At 51.6% G+C, this 20,259-nt stretch overlaps 1 protein-coding gene across 2 annotated transcripts; it reads left to right on the top strand.

The window, feature by feature from the left end:
* The first annotated feature begins 73 nt into the window (after nt 1-73).
* Nucleotides 74-20,224, top strand: IL23R (interleukin 23 receptor). Of its 2 annotated transcripts, none has more exons than XM_064664926.1 (15): nt 74-2,032; nt 3,569-5,987; nt 6,933-7,226; nt 7,340-7,463; nt 8,310-8,497; nt 8,689-8,834; nt 9,508-9,667; nt 10,276-10,358; nt 10,620-10,836; nt 12,465-12,662; nt 13,063-13,146; nt 14,972-15,022; nt 15,615-15,711; nt 16,147-16,237; nt 16,904-20,224. In XM_064664926.1, exons 2-15 carry the CDS (start codon nt 5,930-5,932, stop codon nt 17,519-17,521), a joined length of 2,409 nt encoding a protein of 802 aa, XP_064520996.1. In that variant the 5' UTR covers nt 74-2,032; nt 3,569-5,929; the 3' UTR covers nt 17,522-20,224. The 2 variants fall into 2 exon arrangements, with proteins under 2 accessions (XP_064520996.1, XP_064520998.1); XM_064664928.1 differs by lacking the exon at nt 74-2,032 and having other exon boundaries at nt 2,065-4,179; nt 4,371-5,987.
* The last annotated feature ends 35 nt before the right edge of the window (nt 20,225-20,259 follow it).

Here is a 20,259-nt window from a genome sequence, read left to right as displayed (position 1 = left end):
TGGCATTGCATAGGGGTGGTTTGTGGGGGGACATAGCACAGGGGTCTGGTATGGGGGGCATTGACGTGGAGGCTCCCGGGGGGCATTGTGGGGGGGCCTGGGAGGGGGACCATTGCCGAGGAGGGCACCGGGCACGGCAGTGGGCTGGCGGCACTGCAGGGACAAGGGGACACCAAAACCACCTGTCCTCTCTCTGGGCAGGGGACGACGGTCCTTCCCTCCCTCTCCACAGCAGAATCGGGGGCAGGGGAATCAGACCCACTCTGGCACTGCTGTCCCAGACACTGTGGCTATGGGGGCCCAGCACCCTGCTGGGTGTTGCCCTCGGGTGACCCCACACGCAGGATTTTGGCACTAGCCCTTCCCTTTCCGAGATTAAATCTTCCCCTCCAGGCCATGCTCTACCAAGTGGAAAAATCCCTAAACAAGCCAGCTTGAAGCACAAAACCACCTCCGTCCTACAGGGTTATAGTGGAGAGAACGGATTTTACTGGGAAACAGGACTGACACACTCACCTCAATCTGTCACTGCTGGGGAATCCGCTTCCCATCATCCTGATCCAAGCCAAGGAGTCAGATCCTACCGAGCACCAGCTCATGGTCCCCATGGGGCAGTTCAGGGGGTCTGTGTCCTGCAGCCCCTGAAGGGATAGGACAGAGATGGAGGGACAAAGCTGCAGCAATGGAGATGCTGCAGTGGGTGGCTGTGGAGGAGATGGAGGGTGGGCGTGGGGGCTTGATGCAGGGGGGATGTGGGATGAGCCCCAGTTCGGCAGCCACAGCACTTCCATGGGATCTTAGGTTGGAAAAGACCATGAAGTCCAACTGCTCCCTCAGCACTAACAAGGCCACCACTAGCCCATGTCCTCAGTTCCACACCCAGACATCTGTTAAATCCCTCCAGGGTCATTTTTGGGGTCTTTCCCAATGTGAGGAGGGAAGGCAGCACTGAGACATTCATTGCCTGTGGCCATGACGGTGTTTACAGAGGAAACAGCCCTTTTTGGAGAGCTTTATTGCCAATTATCTCCCTGCCACGACCTGCCTGGGCACAGCCAAACCATGCAGCCTCCAGTGGAAAATGGGGTGTCGTGGCCCCACAGGCACAAGCTGCCGCTCGTCCCGGCACACTCAGCTCACCCTCCCCTTGCAGCGAAAAGTAAACTCTTTGCCCAAACTTTCTTTTTCCTGGCTGATTCATGTCCCTGTTGCTGCCCCACTCATGGGGAAGGAGCAGGAGCAGGAGCTGTTCCCTGGCATGGCTCACAGGAAGGACAAGCTGACTTTAAAGTCCAGGAGCAATTTCTCCATATCTTGGGTGTCCTTTTGCCCTGGCCAAAAATCACAGTCAAAACCTCTTTCTCATTGGCATCAGCTTCCTTGTTCCTGCACTGAGCCCTATCCGTCCTTATCAACCTGCTGTGCGGGCTTGGACTTGGGAGTATTTATTCCTCCAGCAGCAGAGAGGAACCTAATCCTGCACGGACGCCAGTGCCAGCGGAATTGACGCAAGCAGCACTGATTCCCAGGGCTGCCCTCCCTCTGGCACAGCCGTGTCCCCCAGGGAGCCCCATTGGGGTGCAGAGAAGCCCCCATGAGTGCAGCGTCCACAGCGCAGATGCCACTGTGGTGGTTTCAAGGTCAAATATTTGAATGTCACCCCCACAACGGAGCCAGCACGGCGAGAAGGGGACGAGCCTGCACTCCCAGGATGGCCATATCTGTGCCACCTACATCCTTGGCGTCCCCCGTATCCCCCATGCCAAGCACAACTCTGAGTATGACACAAGTGCTCCACTTTTAGCAGCAGAGCCGGGTCTGTCCCGACCTTTCCTTCCTGCTGATCTCAGCCTCTGAGTCAGGGCAGGAATCCGAGCGTGCCCACCAAAAATAACAAATGTTAAATTAATCCAGTTTAATCTTAATCTCATTTGACAACCAGCTCAGCCGGGGGTGCTCCCCGGTGTCCAACTGACCAGGACTCCGGGATGGGGGGAAAGGAAAAGGGCTCCGGAGCCCGGCACCCCACACGGTATGGGGACAGAGGGAAGTATGGGGGGCACGGGGGCGGTGGCGGGAGCCAGCAGCTCCCGGTGACAGTGGCAATGGGGGTGGCACAGGGGCCAGGCGGGGCTGGTCCCGGCACAGCGAGGAAGTCACGGTGAGATCCCTATCGCCTGCGCGGGGGCGGCCGGGAAAGGCACGGTACAGCGGGGGCGGGAGTGGGGCCGCCTGAATTCAGGGCTGACAGTGCCCCCAAAACCTGGGTCCTGCTGTGCGGGGGGAAGAGGTAACTAACCCCAACCCTGACTAGTGTGCCAGACTGGGGAGCACCTGGATCCCGAGGGAAAGAGGCACTAAGGGCTGTAGGCACTGTCCTGGGTGTGCTGGGAGAAGCCTCCACGGCTAGGCTGTGCCATGCCAGCCCCTGGAGGGACTCTCTGTATGGCATTTCCACTTCTGGACATAGAATCACAGAATCCTGGAATGCTTTGGGTTGGAAGGAACCTTAAAGATCACACAGTCCCACCCTCTGTCATGGGCAGGGACACCTTCCACTATCCCAAGGTTGCTCCAAGCCCCATCCAACCTTGAACACTTCCAGGGATGGGGCAGCCACAGCTTCTCTGGGCAACATGTGCCAGGGCCTCACCACCCTTACAGCCAAGAATTTCTCCCTAAATCCAATCTAACCCTCCCCCCTCAGTCTAAAGCCTTATATCTGGCTGTAAGGAATATCTAAACAAACCACAAAGAGCCCTGAATGAACAAGAGGCGTGATGGGGTTTGGAATGATGGAGAAGTGTAGCTGCCTCAGAGGAAGGCGATAGCAACTGAGAATCCTCAGCATGGGAAGGATAAATCCATGGAAAAGAGTCTGGCATGAGGGCTCACTCTGCTTCCGCCCTGCTACGCACTGAGCTGCAGCTCGACATGACTGCTCAGGAAGAGATAAGGAGACATCAGTTTAACCAGCACCAGAAGGAACCAGCAGCTCAGAGGGGCTGTGACACCTGTCCTGGGAAGGCACACTGCTCCACATGCCACTGCTCTGTGCTGGCTCCAGATGTGCTGCCCTGGCTCCAGATGTGCTTGTCCTTGGGGCTGCCCCAGCCCCAGATGACTTAAACGGGCTCCAGATGTGCACACTTACCATCCTCTCCCAGCTGTGCAGCCCCGGCCCCAGCTGTGTGTCCCCACACACCCAGAACATGCCAAAATGAAAATTCCCACTGAAACCCTCCCAGTCCTGCTCCTGACTATACATTACCATAGCCATATAGATGCGTTATATACATTACTATAACCACACGTTATAGTTTCATCACCCAGTGAGGTTTTACTCCCACTGTGCTGCCAGCAGGCTCATGCTCTCACTTCCACTAAAAAGTCCCCATGGATCAGACAAAACCTAGAGCAGCTGGTACTTGCTGGCAGAGGAAGGCTCTGTCTTGCCCTGGGGGAGAAAAATTCTGTTCCCCAACATTTCCCTCTTCGAGGCAGAGCTGGGAGCTGTGCGGTATTTCCTGTGGTTGCAGCCTCTAATGAGGTTAACACTGTTTTTGAGGTTTAACTCTTCAACCGACATGAGAAAGGAAGCCACAGGCTCTGCAGAGTCAGGGTTTGGGAGCAGCAGGGAGCCAGTGGGATGGAGGGCACTGGAGCATCCCTGGAGCCTTGGACCTCTCAACCCTGGGAGTCTGCAGCTTGGAGCATCCTTGGATGAGCTGGTGGCCAGCACAAGCAGAGGGGGTGACACTCACTGCTGGTGAAAACAACCTCACTCATTAAGGACTCCTCATTCCACGCTTCTGGGATTAGCAGGAAAATGTCCTTTCCCTGATGCAGCTCAGCCCAGCACACTCTGCTGTGCTCCTGTCACCTTGTACACAGCAACGCAACCATAAAAATCCATTTGGGATGGATTTAACTTTGTTGGGGTGTCTCCAAATTCTGTAAGAACTTTCAGAAGACACTCCTTCCCCCGAGGCTGCTCCTTTAAGGGATGCTGGGTTTTCCCATGGACTGACTCAGACTGGAAACTCTCCATTTTTGGTGCTGTTATCTGGGTCAGCCCCACTGCTCACCTCGCTCACACTCACCGATGCTTCTTGCTGCGCTTGGCAGCTCCGGCCGCAGCAGGAGGAGGATCCCAGCAGGATCCTGAGGACAGCCAAGGTAAGAACCCTCTACTCTGCCCAGCTTCCAGACCCCTACATTTAAATACAAAATATGCCAGCTCATTGTCCTCACCTGCTGCTCCCATGTGTTATCCCCTCCTGGCACAGCAGCCGGTGAAGATTCCACCTGGTTTGGGCTTGAACAACAGGACAGCTTTTTCCTTCTTTTTTTACTTCCCATTTCTTTAGCACTAATGCATGAGGAGACTTTAACAGAGACAAGATCAAAGCCCAGCATCTGCCAGCAAGGGAAACAGTCTTGTTCCTTTGGCTTTGGAGTCTGCAAATGCCTATAAATTGGAATAAAAATATGAATGTGATTCCCAGGGGAGGCAGAGCCTGCAGTCCCTTGTAAAGCTGCCAGTGGGCAGATTTAGTGTGTTTTCAGCTCTTTTCATAGAATACGAGTTGTATTTTTTCATTTGCTCTGACTTGCAGAAGGTTCATCTGCTTCTCTTAGTAGGTCAGGTAATAGGGAGGCACTTGAAATTTGACTCACTAGTGATGAGTATTTGAACATCCCTTAAACCAAACAAGGTCAGTTCACACGGCAGGAGAAATACCGAAATACTTGCTGCTGCTGGTGGCCTGGTTTGGGTTGAAAAACAGCATTTTGAAGCTTTCACTGTGGACTCTGCTGTCTCTCCAGGGAAAACTTGCCATTCCTGACTTCAGGTACTGCATGGGGTTATTTGAAAAGAAAATGAGGGAGCTGTGGGGCTTTTCTGGATGTTCAACCCTGGGTAGGGGAATGGGGTGTCAGGTCAGGGTCTGCTCCCAGGAGGATGTTTTTCATGAAAAAGAGCAATTTTCCCCCAGGGAGTTGCATTTCCTTGCACTTCAGTCCGTGCCTTGGTTGTTTCAAAGCTGACCCATCCCCACATCCCAAATCCCACAGGGCTGGTGAGATTAGGCTTCCCGTCTGGAGAGGGTTTGTCCTGGCAGGATGCATCCAAAGAAGCTGGGGAGGAAGTCAAAGGGAACAGGGAAGAATTTAGGCAAGACTGTGGGATGCAGACACAAGAGTGGCTCCTTGGGGAGAGGTGGGAAACCCTGGCCTGAGGTTTTGGGGCTGTCTCGGGGGGTTCACTGCTTGCAAGAGCCATTGTTCAGCTTGGACAGGACCTGTGGGAAAGATCTTATGGAAATGGAAGTTTTGTCCCACAAAACCATGTCTGAGCATCCCAAGAGATGGAGACTGTATGGTGAGCCCTGCTGTGTGGTCAGCATTAAAGAGCTTTTTCTTATGTTTAGCCGGAATTTTCTGATTTCCAGTGTGAGTCCATTGCCTCCTGTCCTTTCACTGGGCAATGCTGGGAGGAGTTTGGCTCCCTCATCTTTACTTCCTTGTCTATACCCAAGGATTTAAGCCTCTTTGAGCCCCTCCTCTCCAGCAGCTCTCCCAACCCTTCCACATTTCCCAGGTGCTCCCGACCCTCAGGCATTTTTGCTGGACTCCAATCTGTCCATGTCTCTCCTGTCCTCAGGGGAGCCCAGCCCTGATCCCAGCATTCCAGATGTGTCTCCTCAGTGCTGAGCAGAGGGACACCATCCCCCTGACCCACCAAACCTGTCTCTTTCAAGGAAGGTTTTCAGCCTTGATTTCCCTGCTGTAAATCCACGTTTTCCTGCTCCCATCGCCTCCTGGTGCTCCTGCCTGTGCTGGAGCTGGTTTCCAGGAGGATTCCCTCCATCCCCTTTCCTTCCACAGACTATGCCATGCGTGGGCAGTGGCTGCAGCCCAGGCCATGGCAGGGTCTGGCAATGCTTTGGTGCTCCACATCCTGGTCTGCTGCCTGTGCCAAGGTAAGTGGCCACCACATGGCTCAGCACGGCCACCATGGCCTTGCTGACTACCAGAGCATACCCTGTGGTCCTACAGGGGATTTAGGGTGAGAACAGGACAGTTGTAGAGCTACAGCTGTGGGTTTTGGGGGGAGCACTGCACTAGCATTGCAAAGGGATCCCATGTCCTGCGGCACCCTCTGTTTCCCACTGACATCCTTGGAGCAGGACCATGTCCAGCCTCATTGCAGTGGCTGTGCTAAGCAGTGGGACGTGCTTCCACAGGCACAGCCGGAGCATAGCCTTGCCCTTTCCAGGAAGGCCAGATGGAGTCTGATAGTGGCTGTGAGCCCGGGCTCCCTGGGCTAGTGCAGAGCTCCATCTGATAGCGCAGGGCAGCGCACGCCTCCGCCACCCTAATCAGGGGATCAGAGTTCTCGAGACTGTGGGTTATTTCCCTGCACTCATTTAAACATTAGAGCAAAACCTAAAATTGTCTGTTTCTGATCTGCTGGGATGAGTCACTGGGTGCCGGGGCATTGCTGCAGGCAGGGGTTGGTTTCATCACAGATTCAAAGACTGGTCTGAGTTGGGAGGGACCTTAAAGCTCATCTTGTTTCACCCCCTGCCATGGACAGGGACACCTTTCACTATCCCAGGTTGCTCCAAGCCCTGGCCAACCTGGCCTTGGACACTTCCAGGGATGGGGCAGCCACAGCTTCTCTGGGCAACCTGTGCCAGGGCCTCACCACCCTCACAGCCATGAATTCCTTCCCAATATCACTCATGACCCCTAGTTTCTCCCTATCCCATGGGGTTCAAGGTGGCTGGGGGTGCTGGCATCCCCTTGCTGCAGGGTCCAGCCATGCTGCTGCTGCATCCCCTGTGGAGTGGTGCAGCCCACAGGCATCCCCTCCTGTGGGACACCCACCCAGAGCCACCCTGACCCAGCGGGTATTGGCACAGGTGCTGCAAACATCAAGTGCTCAGGGCACGTCTGGGTCGACCCCGCGCCCGTAGTGCAGATGGGCTCCAACATCTCCATCAACTGCCTCTCCACCCTCGGCTGCCCCTCAGCCAAGTTCATCATCCTCCTCAACTACAACCGCACTGAGGGTCCCCTGCACCCCCTCAACAGCAGTTCCGTCCAGCTCCGGCTGCACGATTTCCAGCTGCCCTTCGGGGCCATCGTCTGCTTTGCCCGCTGCCCCAACAGCGGAAGGGACCAGCTGGTGTGTGGCACTGAGGTCCGGGCCGGCTGTGAGTACCTTGGAGGGGGGGCTTGAGGGCTTTTGCTGAGCACCGAGGAGTTGGGGCGTGCAGTGCGTGGTTTGGGGGGATGTCCATACTTTCACCTGTCCTTGCCCCTGCAGACCCTCCAGACCCCCCCAGCAACCTGAGCTGTGCCATTGCCGAGGGCTCGGAGCACCTGGAGTGCAGGTGGGATGCAGGGAGGCCGCCCCACCTGCTCACCCACCACACCCTCCACCTGCGCAGGTGAGGCCCCCAGGGAGCAAGGGGGCTGCAGGGATGAGAGGGAGCGCGGGACCGGCACATGGCAGCCACAGAGCCGGGTGACAGCAGGGCTGCTGTGAGCGGGTGCCATGCCCTAGTTACACTTCCTACTCACGTTTGCTCATCTTCTGCTCGAAAACCACACGTTCCACCACCGGTTGAGTTCTGCATGAGTAACCTCCCGCACTCAGTGCTGTTACTGACCTGGCACACATTCCATGGTGCCGCGGCACATGGAAGCAGCACGTTGTTTTCAGGTGCTTGGACTCTCTCTGAGCTAAAGAGAGGGTGAACCTAATGCTGCCCAAATCCCAAAACTGAAACTCCAACCTGAAGCAGAGGTTCTGGCTGCTACATGGTGTGCCACAGCCCATCCTGCCCATCCCAGGATGCTCCCTGCTACTGAAGTCCCCATGGCACTAGCCTGGTGTGTCACAGTCCATCCTGGGATGCTCCCTGCCACTGAAGTCCCCATGGCACCAACCTGGCAGGCTTTCAGTTACTCTGACTCAATTATTGAAGACATTAAATTCCATCATACTTGGCTTTATGAAGAGAAGGGATAAACCTCCTGTCTAAATTTGCTTGGGATCAAACTGAACCATGCAGCCAGAAAGAAAATTCCCTTCCTGTCATGAAAATGTGAATTCCCAGTAAAAATGTCAGGAACTGAAGGGAATAACTTTCCAGTTTGCTTTAGGAGTGACAAACTCCAGGTTTGGGGATGACCATGCCCTGGTCACAAGCTGCGACACCTCGGGAGTGTCACCATCCCAGTGGATGTGTGGTGCTGGGATGGGCACTGACAGGCTGCCTTCTGCTTCCCAGGTTGGTGGCAGAAGAGGAGGAGGATGCTGAGGAGGAGGAAGAAGAAGAGGAGAAGGTGTTCCCTGCAGACTCACCAGTGCCCCTGAGTGCGCTGTGCAACAGGAGCCACTATTCGGTGTGGGTGCAGGCCAGGAATGCATTGGGCACTGCCCACTCGGCCCCACAGCTCCTCAGCCTGCAGGACATTGGTATGTCTGCCCACCCATCCATCTGCCCACCCATCCCTCTATCCACCCGTGAGCAGCACAGAGTGCTGGGGCTGTGCATGGCCACACCCACTGCCCTGCCCTGAGGTGTCACTTTAGGGGCCCTCCTGAGCTGCACAGTGAGGTGCACGAGGGCAGCCCCCCACCCCACCCGTTTCTGGCTCTCCCCACAGTAATCCCCACTCTGCCCCTGGTCACTGGTGCTGAGACAACAGAGGCATCCTCTCCCACCACCACGATCCACTGGAGCAGTCAGACAAAGCTGGAGAACGTGCACTGCGAAGAGCGACACCAAGCCAAGGGCTCTCCAGCATGGCATGTGAGACCCCCAGGACTCCCCAAACCTCCCCCCATGTGCAGCATCAGGCCCTGTTAGGAGAGGTGCAAGTCCTAGTCCTGCTGGAAACCCTCTTAAAAATGGGAGCATTTGGGGTCATTCAAAACCTACCCATTTGCTCTGGTACGGGTGGGGAAGGTGCACCCCAGCCACAGGCAGCTCTGCTTTTGGGGTGCAGGAGAGCTGGTGCCATCTGGGAGAACAGGTGGCCATCTGGGCAGGGTTATCTCAGCTTTACAAGCAAAAGGGCAAAATTCAAAATGTTTCCAAACATTATCTGCTCTGCAAGGACAAGACACAAAATCCTCTGGGATGCTCAGTGCAGACCCACAGATACAACTACACTAGGGCAGCTCCACCTGAGTCCCTTTGGAAACATCCCTGGGTGCTGGCAGGGGCTGAGCTGGATCCCAGTCCCCATAGGAGCCCCAAAAATCCCTGTGGTGTCAGAAGCCCAGCAGAGAAGTGGGATGGGGGTTCTCTCTATGGCTCCACAGCTTGCCCAGTGCATTTGTAGAGGGGACAGTGTGGACTCTGCCCATCCCCACCCATGCAGACGAGAAAGGCAGTGACCACCACTGTGTCTGGGGGCTGGTGGTGGCAGTGGGGGCCCAGCTGGGTCCCGCTTCCCCCCAAGACCCTGCTTCCCTTGCAGGTGGAGGTGTGGGACAGTGCAGCACAGGATGGGCCCCGCTGGCAGCACAGCCTGCAGAGTGACACCCAGTACCTGTTCCAGGTCAGGTGCAGGCTCAGCATCCCCAACAGTCCCTGGAGTGCCTGGAGCCCCCCCTTTCTCTACACCACCCCCGAGGCAGGTAGGCTCAGCTTCAGAGACACCCCTGGACATGGCATTTCCAGAGTGCCCAGAGCAATGGTGGAGTCCCTATCCCTGCCTTTTAAATCCCAGAGATTTAAAAGCCATGTGGATTTGGCGCTTGGTGGCATGGGTTAATAGTGACCATCCCCCAGTGCTGGGGGAGTGGCTGGACTTGGTCATTTAGAGGGCTTTTCCAACCTAAACAATTCCATGATTCCACAATCATTGGTAGCCTCTTGCCCTGGGTGGAAAAATCACACCAGTCATGGTCTCACACGAGCCACAAATATCTGTCACCTCGTACCAGCTTCCCCCTTTTCATCCTGGCTGCTAACACCACGATGAGGTTGGAAAGGGCCGGCTCAGTCATCCTGGCCAGCAGCGGGACGAGATGCCCGAGGAGCGTTGCCCTCACATCCCGGCTGTAGTGAGGAAGCCGTGGACGTGCTCGCCTCAAAAAGCAGCGCCCGCTGCTGTTTCCTCTCACGGCGGCAGAGACCCGGCCAGGCAGGGCTTCCTGCTAGGGCTGTGTGTGTTGGGGGGAGCCCCGTCGGTGGGTGTCCCCCGGTGCCTCAACCCCCATCCCACGCTCTCTCCGTCCCGCAGCCCCCGCCGCGGCTCCCGACGTCTGGCGGCGCCTGGGCCCGGCGTTCCCCAACGGCAGCCACGAGGTGACGGTCTTGATCAAGGTAAAGTGGGTTTTGGCAGCCTCTGTGAAATTCTGGCGTGCTCTGCTCCTCCCCGAGCAGAGAAGGGAACGCCCTCCCTGAGAAGCCCTTCGACCAAAGGGATGGGCGGGGAAGTGACACCCCAACGTGAAGTAAAATCTCTCCATCTTTGTAAAATCCACGTGTGTGTCACCCAGCCAAGGGCACATCTGTGGGATGTGTCTCAGCGTCACATCCCACACCCGTACCCACGGGACGGACTGTCTGGCTTGCCGTTCACAGCCGCTGCCCCCCCGGGACGCCCGCGGGAGGATCCTGGGCTATGCCGTGGCTGCCGAGACCCCCGGAGGAATGCTGGTCCTCTGCAACACCTCCAGCACGGAGTGCGATATCACTGTGCAACCGGGAACCCACACCCTCCTCATCACTGCTCACAACTCCAAGGGGGCTTCCAGCCCGGCCAGGATCACTCTTGGCCAGGGTGCCAGCAGCCAGGAAGGTAGGATGTCACTTACAGGTGTAAGGATGTCACAGGCCACTTGCAGGTGTAACAGAGACTGGCTTTTATCAGGGTTGCAGGAGAAAAATGCTGAACTGTGCAAGGGAAAATCTTGGCAAATATTTTCCCTCAGCAGCCCGCTCTGCTGAGGGAACACAGCATCCCCCAGACAATTCCAGCATTCCCTGGAGATGGAGATGCTACACAGGTGCATATAGAACCATGGAATCCGGGAGTGGTTTGGGTTGGAAGGAATCTTTTTAAAGCCCATCCAGTCCCACCCCCTGCCATAGGCAGGGACACCTTCCACTATCCCAGGCTGCTCCAAGCCCCATCCAGCCTGGCCTTGGACACTTCCAGGGATGGGGCAGCCACAGCTTCTCTGGGCAACCTGTGCCAGGGCCTCACCACCCTCACAGCCAAGAATTCCTTTCCGCTACCCATCTAAGCCTGCCCTCTTGCAGTGGGAAGTCATTCCCCCTTGTCCTGGCACTCTGCGTCCTTGTCCCAAGTCCCTCTCCAGTTATCTTGGAGCCCCTTTAGGCACTGGAATATCAGCCCTTCACCACCTAAGGCTGTAGTACCTTGGCTGGCAGAGCAAAGGGTGCAAGGCTCCCTGCCCCCCAAAATAGCTCCTGCAGCCTCTGCCAGGGAGTCAGCCCCTGCTGTGAGCTGGGTCCTTGCAAACAGAAAAGAAGTCCTTTCTGAGCCACAGGCTATGGTTTTCCCCACAACCATGCTTTCCTATTTCTGAAAAATGTCTCTTTTAATGAGCAATGGAAGGGGAAAGTCCCATTCAAACTGAGGACAAATACATGACTAAAAAGAAACTGAAGAGAATTGAAGTGGAAAAAAACTCTCTAAGCTCTCAGTTACCTGAATCATGTGCATTTCTTGTAAGAAATGACAGGTAAAGCATTTCAGGGACATGACAAAGCTGACAATGTGTTTTTGTAACACATGTACATAAACACAGGGGAGGGAACGGAGCTGGGGAAGGATCTGGAGCTCCAGAAGCAGCTGAGGGAGCTGGGGGGGCTCAACCTGGAGAAAAAGAGGCTCAGGGGGACCTTCTTGCTCTCTGCAACTCCCTGACAGCAGGGTGGAGCCAGGTGGGAGTCAGGTTCTGCTCCCAGGGAACAAGGGACAGGACAAACAGAAACAGCCTCAAGTTGTACCAGGGGATGCTCAGGTTGGATATTGGGAAAATTCCTTCCTGAAAAGAGTTGTCCAGCCCTGACACAGCTGCTTGGGGCAGTGGTGGAGTCCCCATCCCTGAAGGGATTCATAAGTGGATGTAACACCTAGGGACATGGGTTAGTGGTGGCCTTGGCAGTGCTGGGGGAATGGTTAAACTCAATCTTTAAGGTCTTTTCCAATCTAAATAGTTCTATGAAATATAGAAAGTTACATATAAATATATATAAAAATCCATCTTTGTATATTTTATGTGTTTATAGATATTTATATATAAACCCCTGTATTCTATAATTTCTTGTTCCCTCTTCAGTTTTAAAAAACTTCCTGGAAAGACACATTTTGCCTGGGCTTAGCTGACCCTTCCCAGTCTCCTACTCTCCAAAGATGAGTCTGTTGGGTGACACTTCCCTTGCCATCTCTCTCGGCAGAATTCCCAGCACCAGTGGCTCTGGAGGTCAAGCCTGACAACCAGAGCAGGGTCTTGGTTCACTGGCAGCCCCCCCAGCACAGCAAGAGCCCCCCACTCTGGTTCATAGTGGAGTGGGTTTCCACCTCCCAGTATCACCAGGAGGAGCACTATTTTTGGAAGAAAGTCCCATCCCAGGAAACACACACATACATCCAAGGTAAGATATTCCAGAAGTCCTTTTGCTACTTGGTGCAGTTCATCAGGACATTATAAATCCAAAATAGATTATAAATGTAGTTTCATTTGAAGCTGAGCCCCCACCCACTTGTTTTTGGGGAGTGGTACAAAGAGCCCTTAGGGAACAAGGAGAAGTGAAGAAACAGGAGATGTGATGACAGTCAGTGGGATTTGGTTCCCTGGGTGAAGGTCACAGGGAAAGAATGAAGCGACAGGTGAGCTGGCAGCCAGGGAACCACACTAGACCTGTGGAGGCCTGTGCAAGCACAGGAGATGCTCCATCTGCTTCCACCACTCAGCAACATGCCCTTGAACAAACCTAGAGCCTTCACAGGAGGTTACAAACACATATTAAAGGCAAATCTTGTTTTTTTCCCCAGAAGAGGCAGCAGCTGGGTTTCGCATCAATGTGTCTGTGTACGCGGTCTACACGGGCGGAGTCAGCAAACCCAGCTCTGGCAAAGGTAAGCCTGGGGGGTGGAGATGCTGCTGCTTCTTCCCACAATCTGACAGTTTGGTAGAATTACTTAGTCTTAAACAGAAGATGAAAACCCCTCCCATTGACTCAAGGAAAGCAGAGCTCTAGATGGAATCCTCTTGACTACAAGATATGAAAATAGAAGTTTTTGTCAATATGTCTCTATTAAAGCCTTCTCTAGGTGGTCTTTGCTCCTGTGCAAAGATCTAATGCATTCAAGAACCACGTCTTACTTTACAAGATACACCAATGGACTCGTTCCCCCTTAAGAAAGAATGAATTTGCTGCTTTGCACATTTCACAAGTGGTTCAGATAAACCAAAACACAGAAAACAGCTTCTACAGAGACCAACTGGCCCAGCCACAGCTCACCCCTCCTTACCTGGAGTGGGAACCATGGAACACTTGGAGTTGGAAGGGACCTTCTAAAATCATGTAATCCAATCCCTCTGCAATGAGCAGGGATATCTTCAACTCCACCAGCAAGCTTCAGTTCTGGAAATTGTTTTAGGTAAGAGCATGAGCCAACTTGCAGAGGAACATCATCATCTCCAGCATTGTGGCCTGGCTTTGGTTGTCCTCAAGAGCTGGGCAGGTCCCTGAAGACAAGAGAGGGATGACATCAAGTCATAAATTCAGACCAGAAATTTGACCTCCAGAGCCCCTCTAGCACAGCCTAAGTGGAGACTGAGGGCCCAGACTGAGCTTAAATAGAGCCCCTGGGCAGGGGTGTGGGTGGAGGTCCCAGGTGAGGCTGGTCAGGGTCATTAAGACCTGTCAATGCTCTCGGTGCCCCGACAGAGCTGGATGTACCTGCAGGAAGCACCTGAGGATGTTGTTCACCGTCCTGGGCTGTGATGCCATTTTAGATGGGTTATCTGAAGCTGCTCGGATACTTTCCCTATGACAAACCAGCTCCCTGTTTCTGTTTGACACCTCTCATGGCTTAGAGAAGGGCAGTTATTCAATTTTTTTGCCAAGAAATGGAAACAAATATTCCTGACCAGTTCATCTCAGGCTATTCACAGTCATTAGCTTTGTCCTCACGGACACACTTTGGCTCTGGGCAGGACCCCTTTTCTGTAGCAGCAATGGCACCACCTGTCTGTTAAGGAGAAGAGACCCCAAGGGAATTGCTGAATTTGGCCTGGACGGAAGCTTGCTGCTTATTGGAGCAGAAATACCCTTCTTACCATGGCAGGCTCATTAGCTGCAGATCTTCCCTCACCACACAGCCTGCCACACAAATAAATTATTAGAAATTCATTCCCATGGGGTTCAGGCAGTTTGGGAAATCACAGAGTCCTGGAATGGAAGGGACCTTAAAGATCATCTTGTCCCACCCCCTGCCATGAGCAGGGACACCTTCCACTACCTCAGGTTGCTCCAATCTCTGTCTATCCTGGCCTTGGACACTTCCAGGGATAGGGCAGCCGCAGCTTCTCTGGGAAACCTGTTGAATAACCTGTAGGTGCTCATGAAAAAGGATGTGCAGTTCCCCAGCCAGAATAAATTCTTGTTTCAGGTGCTGAGGGGAGCAATGTGTGTGGAAGATGTTTTGTAGTTGTTGATATATGTTAAATCAACGTCTCATTCAATTGGATCTCTGAGAAACAGGATATTGTCCATTGTCCGGCCAGAGCTGGAGTTATTAATTACTTCAGGGATTATTACTTCAGCTTATTTTTTCTCATTACACCATTATTTATGTTTCTAAATAATATCAACAAAATAAAACCCAGACATAGCTTCTGTGTCACCCACAGTCCTCTAAGTGAAATTATGGACATTTTTTCCCTTCTCTGTTTCAGTCCCTCCAGACGAGCCGCTCCTGGGCAGCATCTACAGTGAGAATCCCCATGGTAAGAAGACCTTGGGTAGCTCAGACTTATTAAGCCAGGCTTTCTCCTTGGCCAGCAGTGGAAGGTTTAACCCAAGAAGCACCTGCAGCATTTGGGCATGCTTGCATCAGTGAGCTCGTGTACATTTGGAGAGATCAGAGCCAAAAAAATGACCTTTCCACTCGGTGGGGACATGACCCACCTGGAGGGAAGGCTGCAGTGATCTCACATAATGCAAGCCTGGAGTTTTGCTTTCTTATGAGACTTATAATGTACATTACAATTAGGAGGTGAGAAAACAAGGAAAACATAATATCAACATATATCACAACAGCAAGAGACTGTTTCCATCTTGCAGTTTGAACCAGGGACTCATTTAAGCACTTCCCACCCATTTTTCTAACGTTGGTGATGCTCTGGTTTGCACATCTTCTGGTAGAGGTCACGTTATGATCTGTTGCAACACTTAAACCAAAAGCAAAACCAACATAAGCTGAAGAATTCACTTCAGCATTTCTGTAAGGGAAGGTAAGGCCGTGTAGGAAATGGTTACTGACTGAATCACTTGACTGAATCCCCTGGTATGACCTCTTCCCTCTCCATCCTTTTTCAGATGATGACATCAGAGTTTTCCTGGGACTGGGCATCAGCATGGTCATATTATCAGTTGGTTTTGCAATTCTGATGTTTAAGAAATCAGTCAGGAAAAGGTATTATTTTCTCTTCCACACATTTTTTCCTTATTTCTAGCTCATATCTTTTTTAGTATGTATTTTTAGTATGTAGAAGAAATTTCTTCTAGGATATTTTAAAATCAACTCCAGAAGCCAGTCTTTTCAATGCAGCCTTTTCACTGAGGGCAGCATCACCCATTCACCAGGTTGTTGTATGAAAAGACATTTGTGTGCTCTACAGTAAGGCAGAGACCAACAAAAAAACCCAAAACATAGAATCATAGGATTGGTAAAATCATAGAAAGGGGAAACCCACCTGTATGGGGTAAACCTGCAGCTTCCAAGCCACCCTCAAAGTCTGGATGCACTTTGTGTTCCCTCCTGCCAGGACAGTTTCATGCTGCATGAGGAATAACTGATTGATAAAATGGACTGATATCTTGGGGTTTATTTTTTTTCTTTTTGCTAAAGTATTAAAGTCACCACTGTGCAGCTTTTGCCAAAATGGCTGTTTGAAGAGTTTCCCCACATGGAAAACAGCAACGTGGTAAAGTCCCTCCAGGTAAGTGCAGCAGTATCTCCTTTTGCTTCACCTCAGATTAAAGCTTAGAATCACAGAGTCACAGGACTGTTTAGGCTGGAAAATCCCTCTAAGTTGAGGAATCGAGTCCAACCATCCCCCAGCATTGCCAAGGCTACCACTGACCCATGTCCCCAAGTGCCACATGCACATGACTTTTAAATTCCTCCAGGGATGGGGACTCCCCCACTGCCCTGGGCAAGTGTGCCAGGGCTGGACAGCCCATTGCAAGAAGGAATTTTCACTAATATCCAACCTAATACTCCCCTGGCAGAACTTGAGGCCATTTCCTCTTGTCCTGTCACTTGTCACTTCGAAGAAGGCAACTTGCTCTGTTGCTGTGAAAAACATGGATGGGAAGAGGATTAAGCTCTAAGGGACCGGAAACTGCTCAGGATTCATTTCCCAAGCATTCGCAAGGTGCATGACAGCCCAGATTAGCTGAAGTCTTTAAATCTTTCCTCAATATAGTCTGTATTTAGTGCCCACAGCTGTCTCAAGCTGGAAGGGACCTTAAAGCTCATTCTGTTCCATCCCCTGTCATGGGCAGGGATCCTTCCACTGAAGCAGACTGCTCCAAGCTCTAATGACAGATCTCCTGTTAATAAAATTTTCCAGTTTGTTACTACAGTCCTCATTTTTTTCCAGAACAAGAGTGATTTAACGAGTGACAGTTTCCAGGATCCACTCCTGGACACCAGCGACCCCACAGTTATGGAAGTCGAGGAGGTGCCGGCGCATGAGGCACACGAGAGTGTGGCCACCCCAAGGAAGCCCAGCAGAGAGGTCACTGAGGATGGGGAGAACCCAGGGGCCGTGGCTCCTGCCAGCACCACAATCCTGGAGCAGATCAGTGACTACAAACCCCAGATATCCAATGGGAACACACTGGGATACATCGCTGCCAACATTTACCAGACGCAGCCCCCCACAGTCCTCCCAGAACCAGAGATGAGCATCTCTGGAGACTACACGAGCCCTGTTCCACACCTGTGGGATGGGGAGGGAGGGGCACCCCAAGTCTGTCTGCTGGAGAAGATCAACCTCATCCTAAACGACAGTCGGAGCGGGCAAAGCCAGATGTTTGTCCCAGCCCAGGGGGGACACGCGTCCCTCCCAGAGAACCAGTGGGGACAGAGCCTGCCCAGCCATGACCAAGAGCAAATGCTGGTCCCCAAGGAGCTACTCTCCTGCCTCAGATCCATGAACAGGGACTCAGCGGATATAAAGCCCTACTTTCCACAAAGCATTGGAGGATTATTTTGAGAGGAATTGTACTTGTGGTTAAAACCCCATAAGTGGTGACCAAGGCAGGTATCAGATATTTGAGATCACCAACAGCAGAGCTGGAGCAAAACTCCCAGTCAGAAATTTGCCCTCTTGCTCACTACAAGTTCTTGTGGCTGCCTGGAAAACTTGGGCCAGTAAATCACAATTTTAAACTTATCTTGTATTGACACAAGCAAAAGAACTGTAAAACCTGGATTCCTGTAGGAACTGAAATGCCAAGCAGGTGATTCTTGCAAAGTGCAATGTGTTTTAATTATTATTCAACATCATTCTCTTGTTAAATATTTGGAGCATTTCGTCCTTGGAGGTGATTGTGGTTACCATTGATAAAAAAAATCCCTCAGACATCCTGCCAGAGGTGTGTAAAATATTTTGGGATTACTCCTGATGAAGAGACACTGCACCAAGAAGGATTTATGTATCATACATAGGTGCCAACAACTCTTCTGTTTGACAGAATAACCCAATTTCATTTTCCTCCCATTCCATAATAAAAACCCAATGAGGTAAGAACAAGCCTTCATTGCCTGCCAGGCTGATTTAAAATCCCTCTGAATTGGTCCCTGGCCTAATCCTTCACTTTGGGTGAGGGATTTATCACCTCAGAGCACTTTTGTCAGTGCCTCAGCTTGCTGTGTGAAGCACAGTGTGGCACAGCAAAATGGGATTTTTTTAGGCATGTGACTGGGAATTTGGATCTTCTGACATCCAGAAGGTGAAATGCAGGAGTCTTCTTCCTGCTGAGCAGTCATGAAACCATTTACAAGTTTTCCTGGGACTTACAAAACATTCCCAAAGTATATTTCTTTCAATTTTTCCTAGGCACTGTATGCATTTCTCTATCAGCTGTTGCACAAATGGATCAATTTTGTTGTTTATCCTGGATACTTCCAAACCAACATCATTGTGGGCTGTGCTTGTTTTCTTCTAACACCCCAAGAGATCTGTCACTGATATTTCTGGAGTAGTAGATACCTGGCTAAGTGGGGTAGGATTATTCTTCAGAAGCAGCAAACTGTTTCCAAGGCAGAAATGTGACTGTTTCATGTAGGTGAGTCTAAAATTAGTGACTGCTGCCTGAGCAGGAAGGAAATTGTAGAAGAACAGCTACATACCATCAGTGTGAGATGGGGAAGGTATTTTTTTCAATGTCCACATCCTGAAACTTGTGCTGAACTTTGTCACCTGAACTACCAAAGCTCACAGGGGAAAATGCTTCTTTTGTCAGCAAATAAGGCTGAAAGCTTGGTCTTACCTTTCAGGCTCTTGCTGGTTGAATTTCCAGCCCTAATAACTCCCTCCAGCGTGGATCCCTGCAAATATATCCACGGCCAGGGGAGCACAGGGATGAAACATTGCCCAGATCACACCATGGATATTTGCCTCAGCAGTGCCAATGCTCCCACTGATTTCTTAGATGCTGAAGGAAATATTTCTCCTTTTCATGGGTGTGGGGGTGCATCTGGTAAATTTGGGCTGGTTACTGGAGGAAATGGAAAGAGAGGGGCACAAATATATATTTACATAGTGCTTCACCATATATATATGTCGATACGGTGAGGCCCTGGCACAGGTTGCCCAGAGAAGCTGTGCCTGCCCCGCCCTTGGAAGTGTCCAAGGCCAAGTTGGACAGGGTTTGGAGCAACCTGGAATAGTTGAAGGTGTCCCTGCCCATGGCAGCAGTGGAACTGAATGATCTTTAGGGTTTCTTCCAACCCAAACCAGTCTGGGATTCCGTGATTCAAAACACTGGGCCAGGTTGTTCCAAGGCCCGTTAAACCTGGCCTTGGACACTTCCAGAGATGGGGCATCCCATGAACCAAATCATGATGTCACTCTCAGTAGATTTATTTTAACATCTCAGATTCCCTCCCTCCCTCCCTCAAATATTACATACTCCCTAATCCTTGATATCAGTATTTTCTAACGTTTGGTTTTACTGTTGGCAGTTGGATCTTGTGCCAGCGATTTCTACTAGTCATTTATCAGCTCAGGAATGAATTTTATGGGTTGTTCAGTGCCATCACAACCTGGGTTTATGTACCTGGGAGGCACTTAAAGGAAGGGTACACTGAATAATGTCTCTGCCCACAGAGAGGGAGCACCAAAAACAATGACTCGTGTAACTCACTGATTGCAAACTCCTCTGTCCATGATCCCCTGCGAGTGACATCTGTGTGTCAATACTTAATGATGAGACATCCTTTGTTCTGAATGAGTAACATGGAGCAGTGTTCTTACACGTTACTTACACCTACGTGTACTGTAATAACTACCAAAGCAGAATAGCTGATGACCCACAGAGATGCACCGCAACACGGTGTCCCATCGCTACCCAAAGTTCTAACACAACCTCCCTAAAACAGATATTTTTATAGAAATAGAAGGAGAGAACAGATGAAAAAGAAATAAGAAATTGGGTGTTCAAAGCTTCAGTGGGTTTGGAGAACAGCAGAGTCATCCACTCCTGCTCTTATCTCCATCCCCTCCATAGAGCAGGGTGTATCTACTGGGTGTATCAAGTGTGACCTTGAGGCAATAGAAGTTATCAGCACCACTCCCTGTGGGACTTGTTTACCACCCTTCTTCAAAGAGTAGAGTTGGAGATTAATTAAACCAAATGCAGAATGCAGAGATTATAAATAAATTTGACATGTAATAAATTATGCATCAAATGTACATCAATAGCTACAATGTTATATCATTTATGCCTC

Source organism: Pseudopipra pipra, chromosome 9, assembly GCF_036250125.1.
Source record: "Pseudopipra pipra isolate bDixPip1 chromosome 9, bDixPip1.hap1, whole genome shotgun sequence".
NCBI classification, from domain to species: Eukaryota; Metazoa; Chordata; class Aves; order Passeriformes; family Pipridae; genus Pseudopipra; species Pseudopipra pipra.
Note: the sequence above shows the minus strand (reverse complement) of the source record. Positions and strands in the feature narration are given on the sequence as shown.